General features: G+C 45.7%; 1 protein-coding gene across 1 annotated transcript in view; it reads right to left on the bottom strand.

Moving 5' to 3' along the window:
* Nucleotides 1-225: 225 nt before the first annotated feature.
* Nucleotides 226-17883, bottom strand: part of LOC146425179 (ubiquitin-conjugating enzyme E2 R2) — a 53233-nt gene continuing 35575 nt past the window's right edge. The window contains exons 2-5 of the mRNA XM_085041775.1: nucleotides 13068-13154; nucleotides 9628-9725; nucleotides 2510-2644; nucleotides 226-1201 (exon numbers count right to left, since the gene is read on the bottom strand). Of these exons, the coding sequence (XP_084897901.1) occupies nucleotides 982-1201; nucleotides 2510-2644; nucleotides 9628-9725; nucleotides 13068-13154 (540 nt within the window). The 3' untranslated portion in view covers nucleotides 226-981. The remainder of the gene's footprint in view (nucleotides 1202-2509; nucleotides 2645-9627; nucleotides 9726-13067; nucleotides 13155-17883) is intronic.

The raw sequence follows: 17883 nt of genomic DNA on the forward strand, positions 1-17883 counted from the left end.
GGAAGCACAGGAAGCACAGGCTGCCGGCCAGCACGGGACAGGAGGCTGCTGGTCTCTCCCACTGCCACAAATAAGCCTTGGATGAATGGTGGCCTGCTGGGCAGCAGGATGCACATCTGCTTTCCTCCCTCCAGAGAGGGGCAGCTGGCAGCAGAACAGCTAATCTGAACTTTTTCAACCCTACCCTAGTCTGGAAAAAAAAAAAAATAGCAACCCAGGGCTCAGTTTTACAGACGTGAAGCGTTAAGTGTTTATTTTAGGGTTCATATCACAAGCCTTTTCCAGAGACAAAGCTGATTGTGCCCTCTGGGGCTCCAAGGGTCAGCTATTTCCTAACTTAGCAGGCTGAAAAGGAATACTGTACCTTTCAGTGACATCCCATCAAGCTCAACACACAGTAGCTTTACACTCTCCGCCCCACACCTTATAAAGGAAAAGCCACCACCACAAGGCTAAACGAATGTACACACGCTATTATTGTAAATGGAGCAGCTAAACCTTGGCAATTTGCTTCGTGGGGATTTTTTTTTTCTTCCCAGTAAATGCAGCACTTGAGCTCCTGAAAACCCGGCTTCCAATGGGTTTGTTCCAGCTTTAAATACATTAAACATCTCAATGCAAGACTGTATTTAATTCAAGAATCTAAACACGAGCAAACCTGTTTTGCTGTGAGCGTTTCGTAGAGAAGTGAAAAGGGGAGTTTCTTTTTTAAAAAGAAATTGTAATACAGTGATGAAAGGGTTAAGAATGCAAGAATTCAGACATTCTGTGGAGGGTCTCTAAGAGGTCCATAAAAAAGGAGCGAACAGATCCATACAACAGGAGACAGCAGGAGACAAAGTTTTGTGTTGGGTTTTTTTTTTTGACTTTTTTTTTTTTTTTGACACCCCCCCCCACTTTTTTGCTGGACTGCTGCTAGGTTACCGCTGCTCCCTTCTGGCCTGAGTCGGCAGGGCAGTACAGGGGCATAGAGGGAGCAGGTCACGACTCCTCGTTGCCAGAATCATCATCATCGTAACAGTCGGCATCCTCCTCCTCCTCATCTTCATCGTCAATGTCGTCATCGTACAAGTCGTCGTAAAGCAAATCTGAACTGTTGTCATTGGAAGGCACTTTAGTTTTGATGCAGTACTCTGCCAGTGTAGTGGGGACCTTCACACCATCCTTCTCTGCCTCAGCTTTGGTAGCCAAAACCTGTTTCCTGTGGGGAGAAGGACACAGCAGGAACGTGAGCAGGGCTGTGCGCCAGAGGCTCAACTCCCCACCCTCCCCTCCGGGTCCTGCCCAGCCCAGCCCTCCTGGCAGCTCAGGGGCAGAGCAGCTGACATTTGCCAGAAGCACCACAGGAAACAGGTTTGGTTCCTGCAGCCCTGGGCTTGGGAGCATGCCAAACGTGTTTGCAGCACACACACACCCAGCAATACATGAAATCAGTTATTCCACAGGGCTCTGCATTAGAGACCTGCCAGAGGCCAGAGCAAATTCCATTCGCTATCGGATGGTCAGGGGTTTCCTAGGATGAGTTATTGACTCTACTGCTGACAACTCGCCCCCAGCATGCTCAAAACTGCAACTCCCACAAGCCCTAAGCAGCTCTCAGCTCCCACTGGAGGGCCAGAGCAGCTGGAGCACAGGGCAGCACCCCAGGATGCAGCCCGGGGCTGGCAGAAGCCAAGTGTTTCCCATCACCCCGGGACAGTCCTGGCTGCTGCCTCCCAGCAGGGAGAAACACATGGCAACTTGTCCCCTCATCCACCCACTGCTCGTCAGTCTGCCGTTCCCTGTGTATGGAGTACACCCAGCTCCCCTAGAGCTGAGGGAGCTGGAGAACCCTCTGCACAGACAGAGCCCTGCTGGCCCCACCCAGGGCCACATCCTGGCTGCCCAGCTGGCAGAGACAACACAGATGTGTCCTCATGCCAGCAGTCCCACTCCAGGCTGGGCTGTCCCTCCACAGCAGCCCTGGCCCATGCTCACATCACCCCCCTGCAGCTCCTGATGAACCATGGACTTCTCCAAGAGCAGCACTGAGCAGTCCTGCCAGCTAATCCAACCCAGCTCTGCAAGCCCTTGACAAATCCTGCTGATGCTCCTTTGAATTGGAGGGACAAGATTATGATTCATGCATGCATTAAGCACAGAAATTAGTAGGATGCAGTCAGTTTGCATCACATCCCAAGCAATGCAGGGCTCAAAGACAAGCAGGGACTTTGACTGAGATTCAGTAGTAGCCAATAGGTTTTGCAGAGCATCATGACAGATTAGTCTGAAAAAAGAACAATTTAAAGATACATCAGCCCAGTTCTCCTGCCCCAGAAGTTTACATTGCTTCTGTGTGCTGAAAATTCTGGAGGGACCAGAAGCACGGACTTTGAATAAGACACTGAAATTAATTTCCAAATTAAATTCTACTGCAAGAAGCTGATTTCAGCAAATTCTGGAAGCACCCTGCCTGATAGGATTCAAAGCAGCAGGCTGGTAGCCCAGCATCACACATGGCAAAGCTTACCTTATGATTTCGGCATACTCCTTGTCTTTTCCTTTACTGTCCCTCCATTTCCTGAACATGACTGACGCATCCACATTGGCTGGGGAGAATGTGTTGGGCTCATTAAGCAAAGAGATTACACTCAGTAAGATAGTCCTGAAAGAGGTAATCACAACAGCAGAGTCAGAGCTAATGTGATCATGGATTCTGGATCCCCACAGTTTCTTTAGGTCCTGCATCATAAACTTGTTTGATGTGAAACCTTAAGCTGAGGACAGTGTTATAAGTGAGAGCAGATATTTATGAACCTCAGACCCTGGACACTGGTATAGTAATGGTGATAAAACACAAACATCATGGGACTACAGATCATTGTGTCTATGCATGTGCTTGGGGCAGGGCGGCAGGCAAAGCTACAATCAGACCAGAATTCAGCTTTTCTGCACCACCCACAGATGGTGTGGGGCTGAAAACCTGCTCTGTGAGCTGCTCCTGGGTTGCAGCCTCCAGCAGAAAGCCAGGCTGTTTGCCTGCGCTGCACAGGGAGAAGGACCACTATGACCCAAGGCCATCAGAAAAGGCTGCACTGCTTTTTCCCTGCCCTGCTGGGTGGTGGGAGGTCTCTTTCGCTCCCCTCCCCTCCCCTCCCCTCCCCTCCCCTCCCCTCCCTCCTCCTCCCCCTCCCTTCCCTTCCCAAGGAAAGACAGCGCAGATGCTTTGCAACACCCAGGCAAGGCGCCAGGGCCCAGCAGGATTCAGCTGCTGGTGCTCAGCAGAGCCAGCATGAGCCACTCACATAACCCCTGGCAGGCAGGCAGACAGACAGCCTTCCAGGATTTCTAGCCAGGTGCCCTGCTCTGCTGGCATTTACCAGCTGCAAACACCATCCTCTTGCCCAGAGCTTTCCCCTGCAGTTCCTAGAATCCTTTGCACATGAGAGATGCAGTGCCCCAGCCAGCACGACAGCCCCTGGCTGTAGCTGCCACCACAACAGCATCACCTGTCCCAGTGGTCCTGCCAGCAACAACTTCCCTTTCAAGTGGAAGTGACAGAGACAGGGAATAGTTCTTGAAACACAGAATTACCTCACACCCACTTTGAAGACCTTGATTAGAGACTGGGAGCTGCAGTGATGTTTGCACTGATTTAGGGGCATGTTCAGAGTGCATCTACCAGATCATATATCTGGGTACAATTCCAGGAAATGCTTGGTCATTTGGACACTGAGTATCTTGAAAGGTTTCGAAAATAAGTATTTGTGTCTGAACATACTGTTCAGCACAGCTACCAAGAGAGTCTTATACAATTTATTTTCTAAATTATATAATTCTGTACGAAAAGAGAACATCAGCTCTGGCAAAAAACTGTCTCATCGGACCAGAATGATGGGCATAAGAGATAATTTTCTACTTCATCTCAAGAATTCATTTAAGAGCCTTTGATTCTCTGCAAACAGGCTGCAAAGCCAGCATGTCAGCTCCAGAATCATGCAGCAGCTTTCATGTAGTGCAAAAAAAAATCTAGGGAAGGCCAAGGACAGAAATTCATGTCTGGATTTAGCATCTGCTCTACCACACTTCCATCAACAATGAGGAGAAGCCAATTTTCACTACAGTGTCCAGACACCAAAGTCACTGCAAAGCTACTTAAATACACCAAGGCTGTGCTACAGGTGAAGCTCTCTGAGCTCTTCATTCCCAACCAGTACATTAGATCAGCTCCATCACTGCTGATATCCTCAAGAGCTGGACAGTCTACTCCAGCTGGTTGCTGTGGGAAAGTGGGATGAACAAGGTACAATAACAGAAAGGCAAAGATCTGACAGGACTAAAACCACTAAAAATGTAGGACTGAAAACCTCAGCATGGACTGGATATAGGATGAGGCTCTGGAATATTGTCGGTGATCTGCCCCTGCCTCAGGCAAAGTTGCTCTAGCATGGAAGAGCAGCCAGCAGAGGCTCAAGGAAACAGACCTGTTAAAGACTGTTTTTTCTCATGCATGAACCAAAGAAGGCTCAGAGACAGACATATTTCATCCTAAAGAGACACGATGTAGATTGGCTGGTGCTCCTAACCAGCACATCCTATTATATTCCTTGTTGGAAAAGGATTTTTTTTTTTTTAATTCCAGCTGCTATCCTCATTGTAGTCTCGCAGAGCCACCTCTAGAGGTAGGTATAGATTGACCCTAGTGCATTTTTGCTTTCTGGTATAAAGTTAAAAGTTTTGGCCTAGGCTGCACTGACAGTCATGTTACTGCATAAAGCTGTTTGTGGCATCTGCCCCAGTCTCAGGCAGCAAAAAAAAAGCCATGAAAAATGGGAATCCTCAGAAAAAAAGCAACAGGGAGACAGTACATCACCTATCTGTATGAGATACAGGTGTATCAACATCCTGAATACTGTTCTGAGTCCTGGTCTGTGCTGCTCAAGGACAGGGGAGACATGAAGGACAACTGAAATGATCAGAGAGCCTCAACTCTGAGCCTTGCCCCCACTCACTCAGCTCCATGGGACACAGGAAGCAGTATTCTCTGCCAAGCAGATCAGAGCTGCATTCCTTCACATTGCTGGGTGCTTGCTGTATTTACTTATGCCTGTCTCACCTAGCTCCCAGTGACGGGAAAGTCCATACTGATTATGTTCAATAAAGCAAATGAGCCTGTTTGACACCCTTGGAGGTGGAAGCACAGGCGATCTCTCACAGTTGAAGAATGAATTCTCCTCTTCAGACACTTCAACTCTGCACAGCTGTGGGCAAACAGTCAACACTTGGCAGGCTTCATAGCATTTAGCAGCTAAGAAGCAGTTCCCTTCTACCCCTTCAGCCCTGCTGCCTTCTGTCTGACACTCTGGAGCTTTCCCAAGCCAGATGGGACAGCAGCAGGATGTGCTTCTGTTGGCACTCAGCCCTGTGGGTGATGCTGGTAGCAGGCTAACAATGAAGGACCACTTTTATTTTCATTTACTGATACATTCACTTGCTGAGGAATGCTTTGTCAAGTCACCCTTAAGCCCTAGATGTTTCAAGAGCACAACCATAAAAACTGCAGCTGTGGCTACAGAGAGCAGAAATTAGAGAACAAGCACCATGAGAAGTTCCATGTCAGTCTCCAGGGCTGAATATAATAGAATACTCAAAATGTATGTGTGACATATGTAATTAATGCCCAAAGCTGTTTCCTAACTGTGAGTTAAGGCTTGTCACCGAGTCAGCTCTTTATCTGACAGTGTTTTGTAATGAGAATGAAATTCAGCTGCTGTTTCAAAAAACATGGACAGATTAGGCCTTGAATGGCTCTGATACTCAGTGATAGTTTGTATTTTTTGCAGGAAGAAAATCACCCAGCTGCTCATGACACCAGTCAGCAGGACAGGAGACAGACAAACCAGGGAAGGCAAACAAAAGGCAGGACTCTGCAAAGTTGCTTCTACGGGTTGGAATGCTCAAAACCACACTGTATTGGGTTTGCATGGTCAAGCTTTGGTAGCAGGGATGCTACAAGGGTGGCTTCTGTGAGAAACTGCCAGAAGCTTCCTCCAGGTGCAGCAGAGCCAATTCTTGGCAGCTCCAAGGGCATATGTGCCACTGGTCAAGGCTGGGCCAATTAGAAAAGGTGGTAATGTCTCTGTGCTAGCATATTTAAGAGAAAAAAGTTTTAATTATGTCCAGAGAAGAGTGGAGGGAGAATATGTGAGAGAGCAGCCTGCAGACATTCAAGTCAGTGCAGAAGGAAGGGCAGGAGCTGCTCCACGTACTGGAGCTGAGATTCCCCTGCAGCCCCTGGTGCAGCCCATGGTGAGGCAGCTGTGCCCCTGCAGCCCAGTGAGGGCATGGGGGAGCAGAGATCCACCTGCAGCCCCTGCAGGAGCCCAGCTGGAGCAGGGGGATGCCCAAAGGAGGCTGTGATCCTGTGGGATGCCTGTGGAGAGAGGAGTCCATGCTGGAGCAGCCTGTCCTTGAAGGACTGCAGCCCATGGAAGATTAATCCACACCAGCCACCTCCTCTGGGGAGGACTGCTGCCTGTGGGGTGGACTCATGTTGGAGTAGTTCATGGAGAACTGCCTCTCATGGGAAGGACACCACAGTGCAGTGGGGGAATGAATCCACTCTCTGAGCAGTGGGAGAAGGTGTGTGTGATGAATTGACCATGACCCCCATTCCCTGTCTCCATATGCTGCTGGGGTAGGTGGTTGAACTAGGAAGGAAGGAGGGGTGAGGGAAGGATATTTTTAAGGTCTTGTTTTACTTCTTATTATCCTGCTCTGACTTTGTTAGTAATAAATTTAATTAATCTCTCTAATTCTAGCCTGTTTTGTCCATGGTGGTGTTTGGTGAATGATCTCTCCTGGTCCTTATCTGCCACTGAGGAACATTAGAACAGCAAACAGGTAGATAATGCTGCTAAGATAGGAATAGCTCAGGTAGACTTAGGCTGGGAGCAAAAGGGTGAGCTACTTCTAGCCCCAGGAATCTTTAGGACATCTAGGAAGGGACACAATCTACACATAGGCTTGTGATTGAGGGGTGGATCAACCATGGAGGCCATCATACAGGTTATCCACCACTGTGAAACCTGTGTTGCCATCAAGCAAGCCACACAAGTAAAGTCTCCCTGGAACAGAGGGCAGTGGCTGGGTTTGCAGTATGGTGAGGCCTGGCAAACTGACCACACTGGACCACTGCCACAAACACACCAAGGCAAAAGCTACATACTCATCATGGTAGAAGCAAGAAGTGGCTGGCTGGAAACACGCCCAGTAAACCATGCCACTACTCAGAACACCATCTCAGGCCTTGAGAGACACATTTTGTGGTGACATGGTATCCCAGAGAGAATTGAGTCAGACAATGGGAATCATTTTCAAAATAACCTCACAAACTCTTGGGCAAAGAAACCTCCCTTATTACCCACAAGGCTCTGGAAAGACCGAGAGATCTTGAAGACTGTTGGGAGTGTTAGGTAATGGGGCATGGAAGCACTGGGATGCGAATTTCGCAAAAGCCAGTTGGCTGGTCAGTGCTAGGGGATCTGCTTACCACCCCATGTCCTGCCCAAACTAAGCCCTTAGACACTGTGGAAGGAGACAAGGTCCCTGCATTACACACAGGGAAGTGGCTGGGGAAGTCAGTGTGGATTTCTCCTCCCATGGGAAAAAGCAAACCCATCTGTGGGGTTGTCTTTGCCCACGGACCAGGGTGTACTTGGTGGGTAATGTGGAAGGATAGGCAGACCCAGTGTGTGCCTCAAAGAGATTTAACACTGGGGGAAAACCAATCCATAGTGTAAGTTGTATGTTGCAGCAAGTAAAGCAGCAGGAATGACATGAACAGACAAAGAACAAATTTTGCAAGGACAATGTAATGATGACTGAGACAGGCTGTTGTTGGAGACCAATGACCAAGTGTGCTGCTTCTCCTGTCCTGACCACCCATCCTGATGGAATGGAGCCCAGGGCATGGATCTGGAGGGGTGGAGGGAGCCAATTTAATGGGAAAATAATATCTATCTGTGAAAGGACATACAACAGTAGTTAATGAAAATGTATGGTATAGAGATGGTTCAAGGACGTAGTTTAAGTGTGGGTAAGAAAGGACTCCAGTAATGAGAAATAAATACAATGCAGAAGTTGGAAGACAGATAAATTGTCAGATCTAAGTATGACACAAATGGCATGAAATAAGGAGTGGAGATTATATTGAGTCTGGCTGAGCTAGAGTTCATTTTCCCTTAGCAGGCCTCAGTACTTCGCATTCATAGTCAGAAAGGTGTTGGTAACACACAAGTGTTTTGGCTACTGCTGAGCAGCGCTGGCACACATCAGTGCTGTCTCTCTAACATTCCCACTCCCCCCCTTAAGGGGCTGGGAAGGGGCAAGATCCTAGAATGGGATACAACTGGCCAGCTGACCACAATTAACCAAAGGCATATTCCATACTGCATTACATCAGCTCAGATACAAAAGCTAAAGTAGAGAGGAGGAAAGGGGGGCATTTGTTATTTTACAATATTTGTCTTATGGCTATGCTTTCCATGTTATTTTTCTCTCCACTGTCCCACTGGGAAGGGGAGTAAGAGACCAGCTTGGTGGGCACCTGTGTTGGTTTTGCTTAGCCCAGAATATCAGCAAGGCATCTTTAGCATCTAAGAGAAATTTAAACCCTTCAAAAGTTGTTGTGGTAGGCCTGAAGAAGTGTCTGACGGGTTGGGAGAAAATGCACCCCTGTGTTAATGAGTTAGTTTTGCTTAGCCTAGTTTTTGTTAGTGGGTGGAGTGGGGTACAAAGATAGCTCCTATGTGTCCTGTGTGAATGCTCTGGAAGTTTTCACCAAATCCAGCAGAGCCAATCTCTGATGGCTCTGAAGATGATGGACATGCTGCTGGCCAAGCCTGGGCCAATTAGAGATGTTAGTGATGCCTCTGTGATAACATATTTAAGAAGAAATCAAAACAATCTGAGCACACACTTCATTTTAGCTAGAGGAGGAGGGAAGGGTTGGAAGGAGGGAGGGGGTGAGTGGAGAAACAGTGTCTTAAAAGGGAGGGGAGTAAATAAAGAAATTGTGTCTTAGGAGCTTATTTTTACTTCTCATTTATCCTCTTGCTCTGTTAGGTTAATAAATCACTTTGCAACTGTAAGTTTCTAGCCTGTTTTGCCCTTTTTCTCAGTGTGTCCTCTCACCGGTCCCTATCTCAACTCATAAGTCCTGTGTTTAACAGTCTTTTTCTCCTCTTTTCCTGCACAGCTGCAGCAGGGGAGTTGGGAGAGAGCAGATGCCATAGGTGCCTGGCATTTAGCCAGGGTCAAACCATGACTGCATCTGGCACCCATTACACATACTTTTCCACTAGTGGTACCCTGAAGAAGATAACAGCAGCTGGGAAAGGCTTGAACATTTGAGATAATTTGCCTTAAGAGTAGGAGATCCTGTGAACAGGACAGAAGGATCTGCACTGTCAGCCCAGTATGAGGACACAGTACCCCAGTATATTCAGGCAGATTGATAAATCCAGTTCCCACTTGATTCAAGCCCTACACCCCACAAACCCCTAAATTCCCTCCCAATATAGGCATTAAGACTTGCAGAGATGCCAGGCCTTTGAGGTCACCACTGCACAACATATTCACAGTTACCTGACATTTTGGGTGGGGTTCCACCTCTCTGATGGCAGCTCTCCACTTTGTGGGTCATCTACAGGTGGGTGAAGAATTGAAATACATACATCTCCATTCTGCAAGACAGAAAAAAAGCACTCAGAACAGCTTGGCTGGAGACTGAGGTCTGAGGACTCAAATCCACCACTCTGAGCAGTTTAACCTTGTTGATATGAACACCCAAGTGCCAGTGAAAACCAACAAGGACTGGAAATGGTTCTAAGTTCTTCCCAGATCTACTTTGTTTATACACAAGGGTTAGCCTGCAAACTGGCAAAAAGATCCAGTTTTGATCTTCATCTAAAGTCAAGATGTTTAAGGAATGTAGCAAAGCGAGCAAAAATAGTAATAATGTAACACAAAGCTAAATTGGTCAACAGATCGCAAGTACTAGTGTCACAGTGACAAAAAGCTTTAATCACAGGAGAGCCGAAGTAGGGTTAAAAGAACGATGTGTTCCCAGTGGTAGCTTGAGTTAGATGTAGGATTTTTTTTATTTGAAGGGTTTAATCAGCATCTACTAGCTCAGTTTTGAAAACATTACTTCTCCCAGGACATGGATGTTGAACAGATGGTGTGGGGCAGGCTTACGCTGCTGCCCTAGGACACAGCTGTTCGAAATACCAGGTGCAAAAGTAGGAGATGCTTTCTGAAGGTTTCACTGAAAATCCCTTCCAGCATGCAGGAGGAAGAATATTCTGGCAGCATATGGAAGCCATACAGCCACATAATCCTCAATATGTGTTCTACTCACCAGTGTTATGGCCTGAATATAGATTTAAAGCTCCATAATGCCTGTTTAAGAAAGCTGTCAACCCAATTCTCCACCAGCAACTGTACTCTGACACAAGTGCTTTGTAGGAGTGCTGGAGCAGTATCCACCATAGCTGATATCCTCCACTGAGGCAGACCCCAGGGACTCATGCAGTCCCAATGCCTTACTGCAGGGTGGGGTGAAGGTGCAGATGAGGCCTGAAGCCAGACAGCACACATTGGCCTCTCCAGGCATCACAGGTTTTGCTCTCCCTTGCAGCCATCTGTAGGGTGAGTCACAAGTTCTTAGAGGCAGCCCCACACCTTCAGGAGGCACAGCCCCAGCTAGGGGGGCAGCACTCATGCCATCCCTTGTCATCCTGGTCCAAGGCACAGGCTGATGATGGGATCAGCTCTGTTCAGGACTCCAGGCTGGCAGCTCCCCACACACCTGGTCTCAGGTCCTTCCAACACTGCCTGAGTGCAGAGAAGGGCTGCTCACAGCAACAGCATCTGCGCCTTTGAGCCCAAGCCAATGATCACGACTACAGATAGCAGCAGCTCACCTGGAGGGCTGTGATCCATATCCAGATTTCAGTGGTACACCAACCCTGCCAGGTATGCTAATCTAGCAGGCCCTTGTCACTTTGAAGCAGGTTTTAGTCAAGAGCACAGCAATGCAGCACCTGGAGCTGCTGAATTCCAAAGCACATACTTATGTTCCTGGAACAGTTTGATACAAGAAGGCAGTTTCCTTTTTAGGACTCCAACAGGATTGTGAAACCTTGGAATTTTTTTAGTATCATTCCAAGGTGAAGTTAACTTTACTAATGTTAGATTATGTTCAGTCTACTCTGCTTTTATTAATAATTAGTTTTTGCTTTGACCATTTTTAAGCAGGTATTTGGCAATATGAAGATATAGAGGGAAGCAAGGATATGAGAAGTTTTCCTCTTGCAACAATCAGTGTTACATATTTGGAAACTGCATCGCATTAGAGTCTGGAAGGGTAAAGGTATAATGGTGCCTGATGGGATCAGCACAAGGTTCTAGGGATCAGGATAGCCATGAGCCAAGCCTTTCCCTACACACATTTTTGAAAGATATAACACAGAGAATGGGGTATCCATCTGCCATTGGGAAACAGCCTACACTTCTGTCAGGACTGAGAACTGTTACGTCATAAAAATAAAGAGCAAGTGAATGCAGTTTTACCAGAATTTAATTAGATGACCAAAGCAAACTGGAGATGGGAAAAACACACATTACTCAAGTCTCATTGCTCAGAACTGGAATGTCAGCCCCAAACTCCCCATCTGGTCCTACCAGCAGATTGTCTAAACTGCTACTTTCTTTCATCTTCCTTGCACTAAGAGGGGTTCCCCCCCCGCCCCCCTGCCATCCTCCTGAAAAACCCTCAAACCTTAAGTAATTTGCTGAGATAATCTCAGTTTCATTTGGAGTTATCCCAGTGCCTCATCTTTATTGCTTAAATGTTGTTTCCAAAACAGCCTGCAAGCTGCTTCAAATTTCCTCAGCTACAAGAAATACTGCTATGAACACAAAGCTGAGAGCTTTGGTATTTGAAGAGGAAACCCAAAATACACTCATCAAGTTTTGGGTTAGTTTCTCCTCCTACGTTCAGTTGTTTATAATCAATTTTCCATCTTTCCCACCAGGACTGAGAGAGGTCAGTTTCCAAGGCTCATTTTTGTATATTTCATTTTGGTAACTATTTCCCACTCACCTCCTGAATGAGGATTTCTGGATTCAGAATCAATACCCACAGTACGGATCTGCAATAATCTGAGGATTGTTGCCTTTATTTACAGACCAAACTTTCATGTAACTGAAATAGAGTCTTAAAGAGAAACACCATCCTTGGCTATGTGCAAGATCCTGCACCAAGTACAAGCCCCGTATCAGAAAACTCTGAGATAACCAATTTGAGGATGTCCCTAGACTTAGGGCAATTCCCTCATCAGTCAATAATTAAAGCTGATTACTATTCTGTTCTGCACTGAAGTTTGGCAAGGTTTCTAGCCATTTATTACTAAGCCATCAGTGCTGTTTTCACCATGATATTTGAAGCATGCCCATTCCAAGCTGGGTATTTAGCAGCAAGAACTTAATCAGAAACGAGTTTTCCATGCCCAAGCCATCAACTGAAGCCTTCATTTGTTCACAGCATGGAACTGACTGACACTCCTGTTTTAAAGTGGGTCCAAAGGAAGCCTGCAGAACTTCTCATAAGAAAACCTGTGGTAAGGCGACAAACCTGCACTAACAGGAACATTTTGAAAGGCCTTTAGCTCCCCAAACTATTGAACTAGTGCCCCTTAGCAGGTTGACATTCTTCCAGGATATCCAAAAGTTCAGCTAGGATTTGGCTGGCCCCCACTAAAAGTCAAGTTCTGAGCCAAAACAGGCCTTCAGCCTTCAAATACAGCCCTATGAAACTGGGTGGTATTGAAACAATTATTGAAACAATACCTCTATATAGACTCAATCCCCTTCTGGACCTGCTGTGTAGTTGTATTCTGATCCAAGTATTGACAGTCCACAGCCTTGACTACCCTCTGAATGTGACCCATACATACATTGAGTTTAAGGAAGAAGGAAGCTCTCTCACACATGCCAGAGAAAGTGTTTAAAAAACATCTTACCTCATAAATGTTGGGGTGCCACATTTTGGTCAGGAATCTGAAGGTAGGTGGTGAATATGGATAGTCGATAGGAAATTTAATGTGAGCCTGAAAAAAAGCAAGTATTTTAGTTAGGAAACAGAACAAAAAAGGCCAACACGCAACAGCTAATGTGAAAAGATTGGGAAAAAAAAAATCATTAGGGCTACTGAATTGCTCATTTTACAAACTAATGCCCATGTGGCCCCACAGTATAACTATACAAGTTCTTATGAGCAAGAGAACTGAACAAGAAAAATCTAAGCACCTGGGCTGGTAATGCTCAGAAAAACAAGCCAAAAGGCATTTACCACGTCCTATTTCAAGAGGCACTATTCAACAGCTGTTGTTGAACGGGGCAAAATATACTGGAAAAGTTTTAACTCAAGATACTACTGCTCTCTTTTTTGGTTCAAAAGCAGACGAAAAAAATGCTTACTGAGCTGAATAGACCTGTTTAAATGTGCCTGTACAAATATTTAAAATTACTCTTCCCATGAGGAAGAAAAATTGTTATATAACTTGCTCTAGTTATTTTGCCTTTGTTTGAAAGTTAAGCTGTTCCATCCCCCTGTGTTTCTAATACTACATGTTTTGCCACCACAGGCATTTTTGAAGTTGCAATATAATCTGTGTCTGTTTAATAAATCAGTGCACCTTGAGGAATATTGATGGGCAATGACAGCAAACATCTTGCAGTGGTCAACAACCACCTGTGGCACACGGCTCTAAGTGGAGTCGGTTGTGGGAAGGCTGCAGAGATACCAGCACTGGATATTAACTTCTCTGTGCTGTCCTGCCATTCACAGCAGTCTGAATCTGATTAAGTGCCCAAAATACTCCTCTCTGGAAGGTGGACTTACATGCTGCTTGCTGCACTGTGGGACACAAATCCTTTCCTTGGAACTGCTCAACCCACCAAAAAGTCCCACTGCCAGCCCCCTGGGGGTACTCCAGAGAAGCATCTCCTAGTCCCTGAACCAAGGCCAGACTTATGAGCAATTGAGAATGCAAAAAGAGATCCCAAAACCAAGAATCAAATGGTAAGAGCAGAATTCCAGGCCACCCTCTTCTGCTTAAGTACCTAGCCATGCCACTTGTTCAACAAGACAAGCTATGGGAAGTTTTATTCCATCGTCCACAGCAGCAGACAACCAAACAAATGGATCACTGAGCTGTTAAGTACCTGGCTACAGTTTTACTTATCAGCATACACCTTTACCTTGCAACCCAATTTAATGGGATCAGAGTGCTAGGCAGTCAAGAAAAGAAGGTTTTATTTTCACCTCCACAAAAGAATTTCATCAGCTCACATGGCCTTATGGTCAGCACATGCCTACTCATGACTCTATGTGAGTATGTTACAGCAGCACTGAGTCCTCACCCCGCAGTCATTTGTCACAGCACACTCACAGCCAAGAGATTTATGATTTGCTTAAAGAATCTGATAGTTTAAGGTCAGTTGCACAAATGGCATAGCTCCAAGAGCAGTGAGTGAATGGCTCTTGTCACCACAGCACCGCAGAAGAGAGTTCTCGTCTCACCACACACTGCTGCAGCAAGGACATGCCTGGCCTACAACATGCCCCCATGAACTGGGAGCAGAGCAGAGATCTACCCAGGACAGAGCATGTTCACTCCAACTTGAGTGCTTGCATCATCATTGCTGTAGACTCCTCCAGACACTGGGATTTTCCCAAGAAAGCACATTCCTGTGCTTACATGCAGTTTTGTGAGATCTAATACATTAAACAGCACAAGGACTGAGAGTAAAAATACAAGAGACAACAAAACTCAAGGCAGAGATGCCTACAAGATTTCTTAGCAAAATCTGTCTTTTACACCTGCATGGTTTCTAGGTGACCAAAACAAAAAGTATTGCTCCAGCAGAGTGCTAGCACTGCCATGCTTATAACCCACATAGATGCTCAAGTTGTGTAGGTCTCATTCCTCTCAGTAAACCCCCTCTGCTTTCAAACTGTCTAACCCTGGGGTCTTATCAAGAAGACCCCTCCAAGAGCTGAGCATGACACACCAGTTATGACCCCTGTATGTGATGCAGACTCATGCAGAACCCATAGATCCTGCAAGACTGTTCCAAACTTCTCAATCCTCTTTGACAAACACAACTCTTTAGTAGAAAAGGACTACCTGCCTGCAATAACTATTGCTACAGAATGTGGTGGTGTGTCACATGAAGGATTCTCTTGAGCTCTAGGAACAGAAAATGCAACTGGAGAAATAAGAGAAATCTTTCCTTCCCACACACAGGCAGCTAAGCAGCAAACTTCCCTGTAATCCACCACATATTTAGAGAAAGAAGTCACATTACATGTTGATCAGCTATTTCTAACTAGTAGCTCTTTAGCATGCTGAGATGCTGTACTGGAGCATAAAGCAAGTGAGGCTTCTCTATAGACCTGATTTCAGAGTCAAAAGCCCCCAAAACAGAAAACCTTACATTACAGGCAGGGATTTTTTCCCAAACCAAAAGAGCACCACTGCCAGCTCCCCATGGTGAGATCATCCAGAACTTGAAAGTGAAACCAAACACTTTTCCAGGCCATTACAAACAGGTCTGAGAAAATTACCTCATCTCTTCTGCAAGAGAAACCATGGAAAGTTACGTAAGCCCACTCTGCTCTCACTGAATGTTATTTGAGTTTCTGTGTGGGTTAAGCAAGCCAAGAATTTCCAAGACAAGCTGCAAGACTGCTTGCAAAGATGCAGCAACAGCCACAATTACAGGTAATTTTTTTTCCCCATTGAAAGCCTGCTTCTAAACATGTTAAAAAAAAAAAAAAAAAAAAGACCAAATTAGGCAATTAACCTAATTTTAAACGGAGCTCACAGAATGGTTTTCCCCTACAATTTCACTGATATAAGGCAAAGAAGTCTGTTAAACTCAGCCAAAATTCTAGGTACTACAGAGTGGCAGAGTTTTTGGGAAGTTTTTTGTTAGCTGCTACAGCCACACGAACTAATCTAGGAGGACTAAAGATGCAACACAGTCTTTCCCCTGCAAGTTTCCAACAGTTACTGCATTCACCATGTGCTTGATTCCCCAAACGAAGTTTAAACAGAACAGAAATAATCCTATCTTGGTGCTGATTTTAGTCAACTGCATGCCATGGCTCCTTGACATCACTGAACATACTCAATACCCAGGAAGGTGGAGAGCAGTCATCAACCCATCCCTCCCTTCCCCACTTCATAACTAGTCATGCTTAGAGCCCCTAGAAAAATAATAAACTCTTCTAAATAGTCCAGCCTGGCAGAAGATACAGACCTTTACAGGCATTTACAGCTACTGCCACAAGAACTTAAACTTCCAGATTACACCACAGCACGTATTAGAAGAATATTGCTACCAGCATAGTAATTTTGTTTCCAATTTTACTGCTTCCCACATCGTCAACAGTGACTGCACTTCAGGTTTGTTAATTTTAATTTGGACAAGACAAAGCCAAAGGTTCTGCTACGTATGCCAGAAAAATGCACAATCTCACTCGATCTTATGTTATGTGACTGAAATTACAAACCTAGTATTTCTGCCAACCACTGAATTATTCACTGATTCAGTCACTATCAGTAACTATTACAGTGACTTTGTTTCTTGAGATCTTGCCACACATTTGACTCAACACTTAAACTTGGGTCACAACTACTCCATGCAGCACCCCAGGCTTGGGGCAGAGAGGCTGGAAAGCTGCCTGGTTGGAAAGGACCTAGGGGAGCTAGTTGACAGCAGCTGAACATGAGCCTGCATGTGCCAGGTGGCCAAGAGCATCCTGGCCTGGATCAGCAATAGCATGGCCAGTGGGACTAACACAGGCAGGACTCCCTCCTAGCCTCAGTTCTTGTTCCAGCCTATCTGTAAATGACACTTCAGGAGTCTGACACTGATTTTTAAAATTTTTTTTACACCCGTCTCAAGCTGACAAAGTCAAGATCCCTGATTTTTAGGCTGCAAGGGAAGGAATGTTGAATTCATCCCACCTGCCCAGCACAGACAGGCCATGAGGGAAGTGCACACATTTCCTGGAAAGCCACCAGGATCACAACTGATCTGATTTGAAGATAATGGGGAGCACCAGCAGCTTTTATGGCAGCCAGCACAAACTGCAGCTACTTGGTGTTCCTGCAAGTGCCATTTAGAGATTATTTTTATTTCAAAATATCACAAGCTTAATGCCAACCCCATTAAAACTCTGCATCAGTGAGGCCAAGGACATTTAGCAAATTGTATTTAAGATCAGACACAAAGGAAGTACTTTGAGTTTTTAAATTATTTTGCTGTTATTTGTAATTGTCTGCTACAGCCAGCCCACAGATAAGTTCCTAATGACTCTGTTCAGGTACCACCAAGGTATTTTATAGATCACCACCTGCCCTGGTAGACTTGCAGACAGAACAAGGGCTACTCGCTTTCCTTCTTAAGGGGCACAACCAGGCTCCCCACTGTGCTCCTGCTGACTGCTCCACACATTGAACATGAAGAAAGGTGAGAACAGGAACTACAGGCCACTACTGGGTTAAGTTCATATCTAATTCCACAAAATGCCCTCTCCTGCTTTTGGTGCATCATGCATTTATACAATTTGGTGCATCATGCATTTATACAATTCATTTAATGGAACCTCCTCTTTCACATTAAGCCTGGATTAGTGCATGCAGTATTAAACACTATGTGCATGTTCAGTAGAGTTCAGCAGCCTGTTTCTCACAGCAGTGAGGTTGAAAGCATTTTGGTGTCTGTTCTAGGTTGCAATATTGATGTAGTTAAGTATTCTATTAC

Source organism: Lichenostomus cassidix, chromosome Z, assembly GCF_008360975.1.
Source record: "Lichenostomus cassidix isolate B80296 chromosome Z, HeHo_3.0, whole genome shotgun sequence".
NCBI lineage: Eukaryota > Metazoa > Chordata > Aves > Passeriformes > Meliphagidae > Lichenostomus > Lichenostomus cassidix.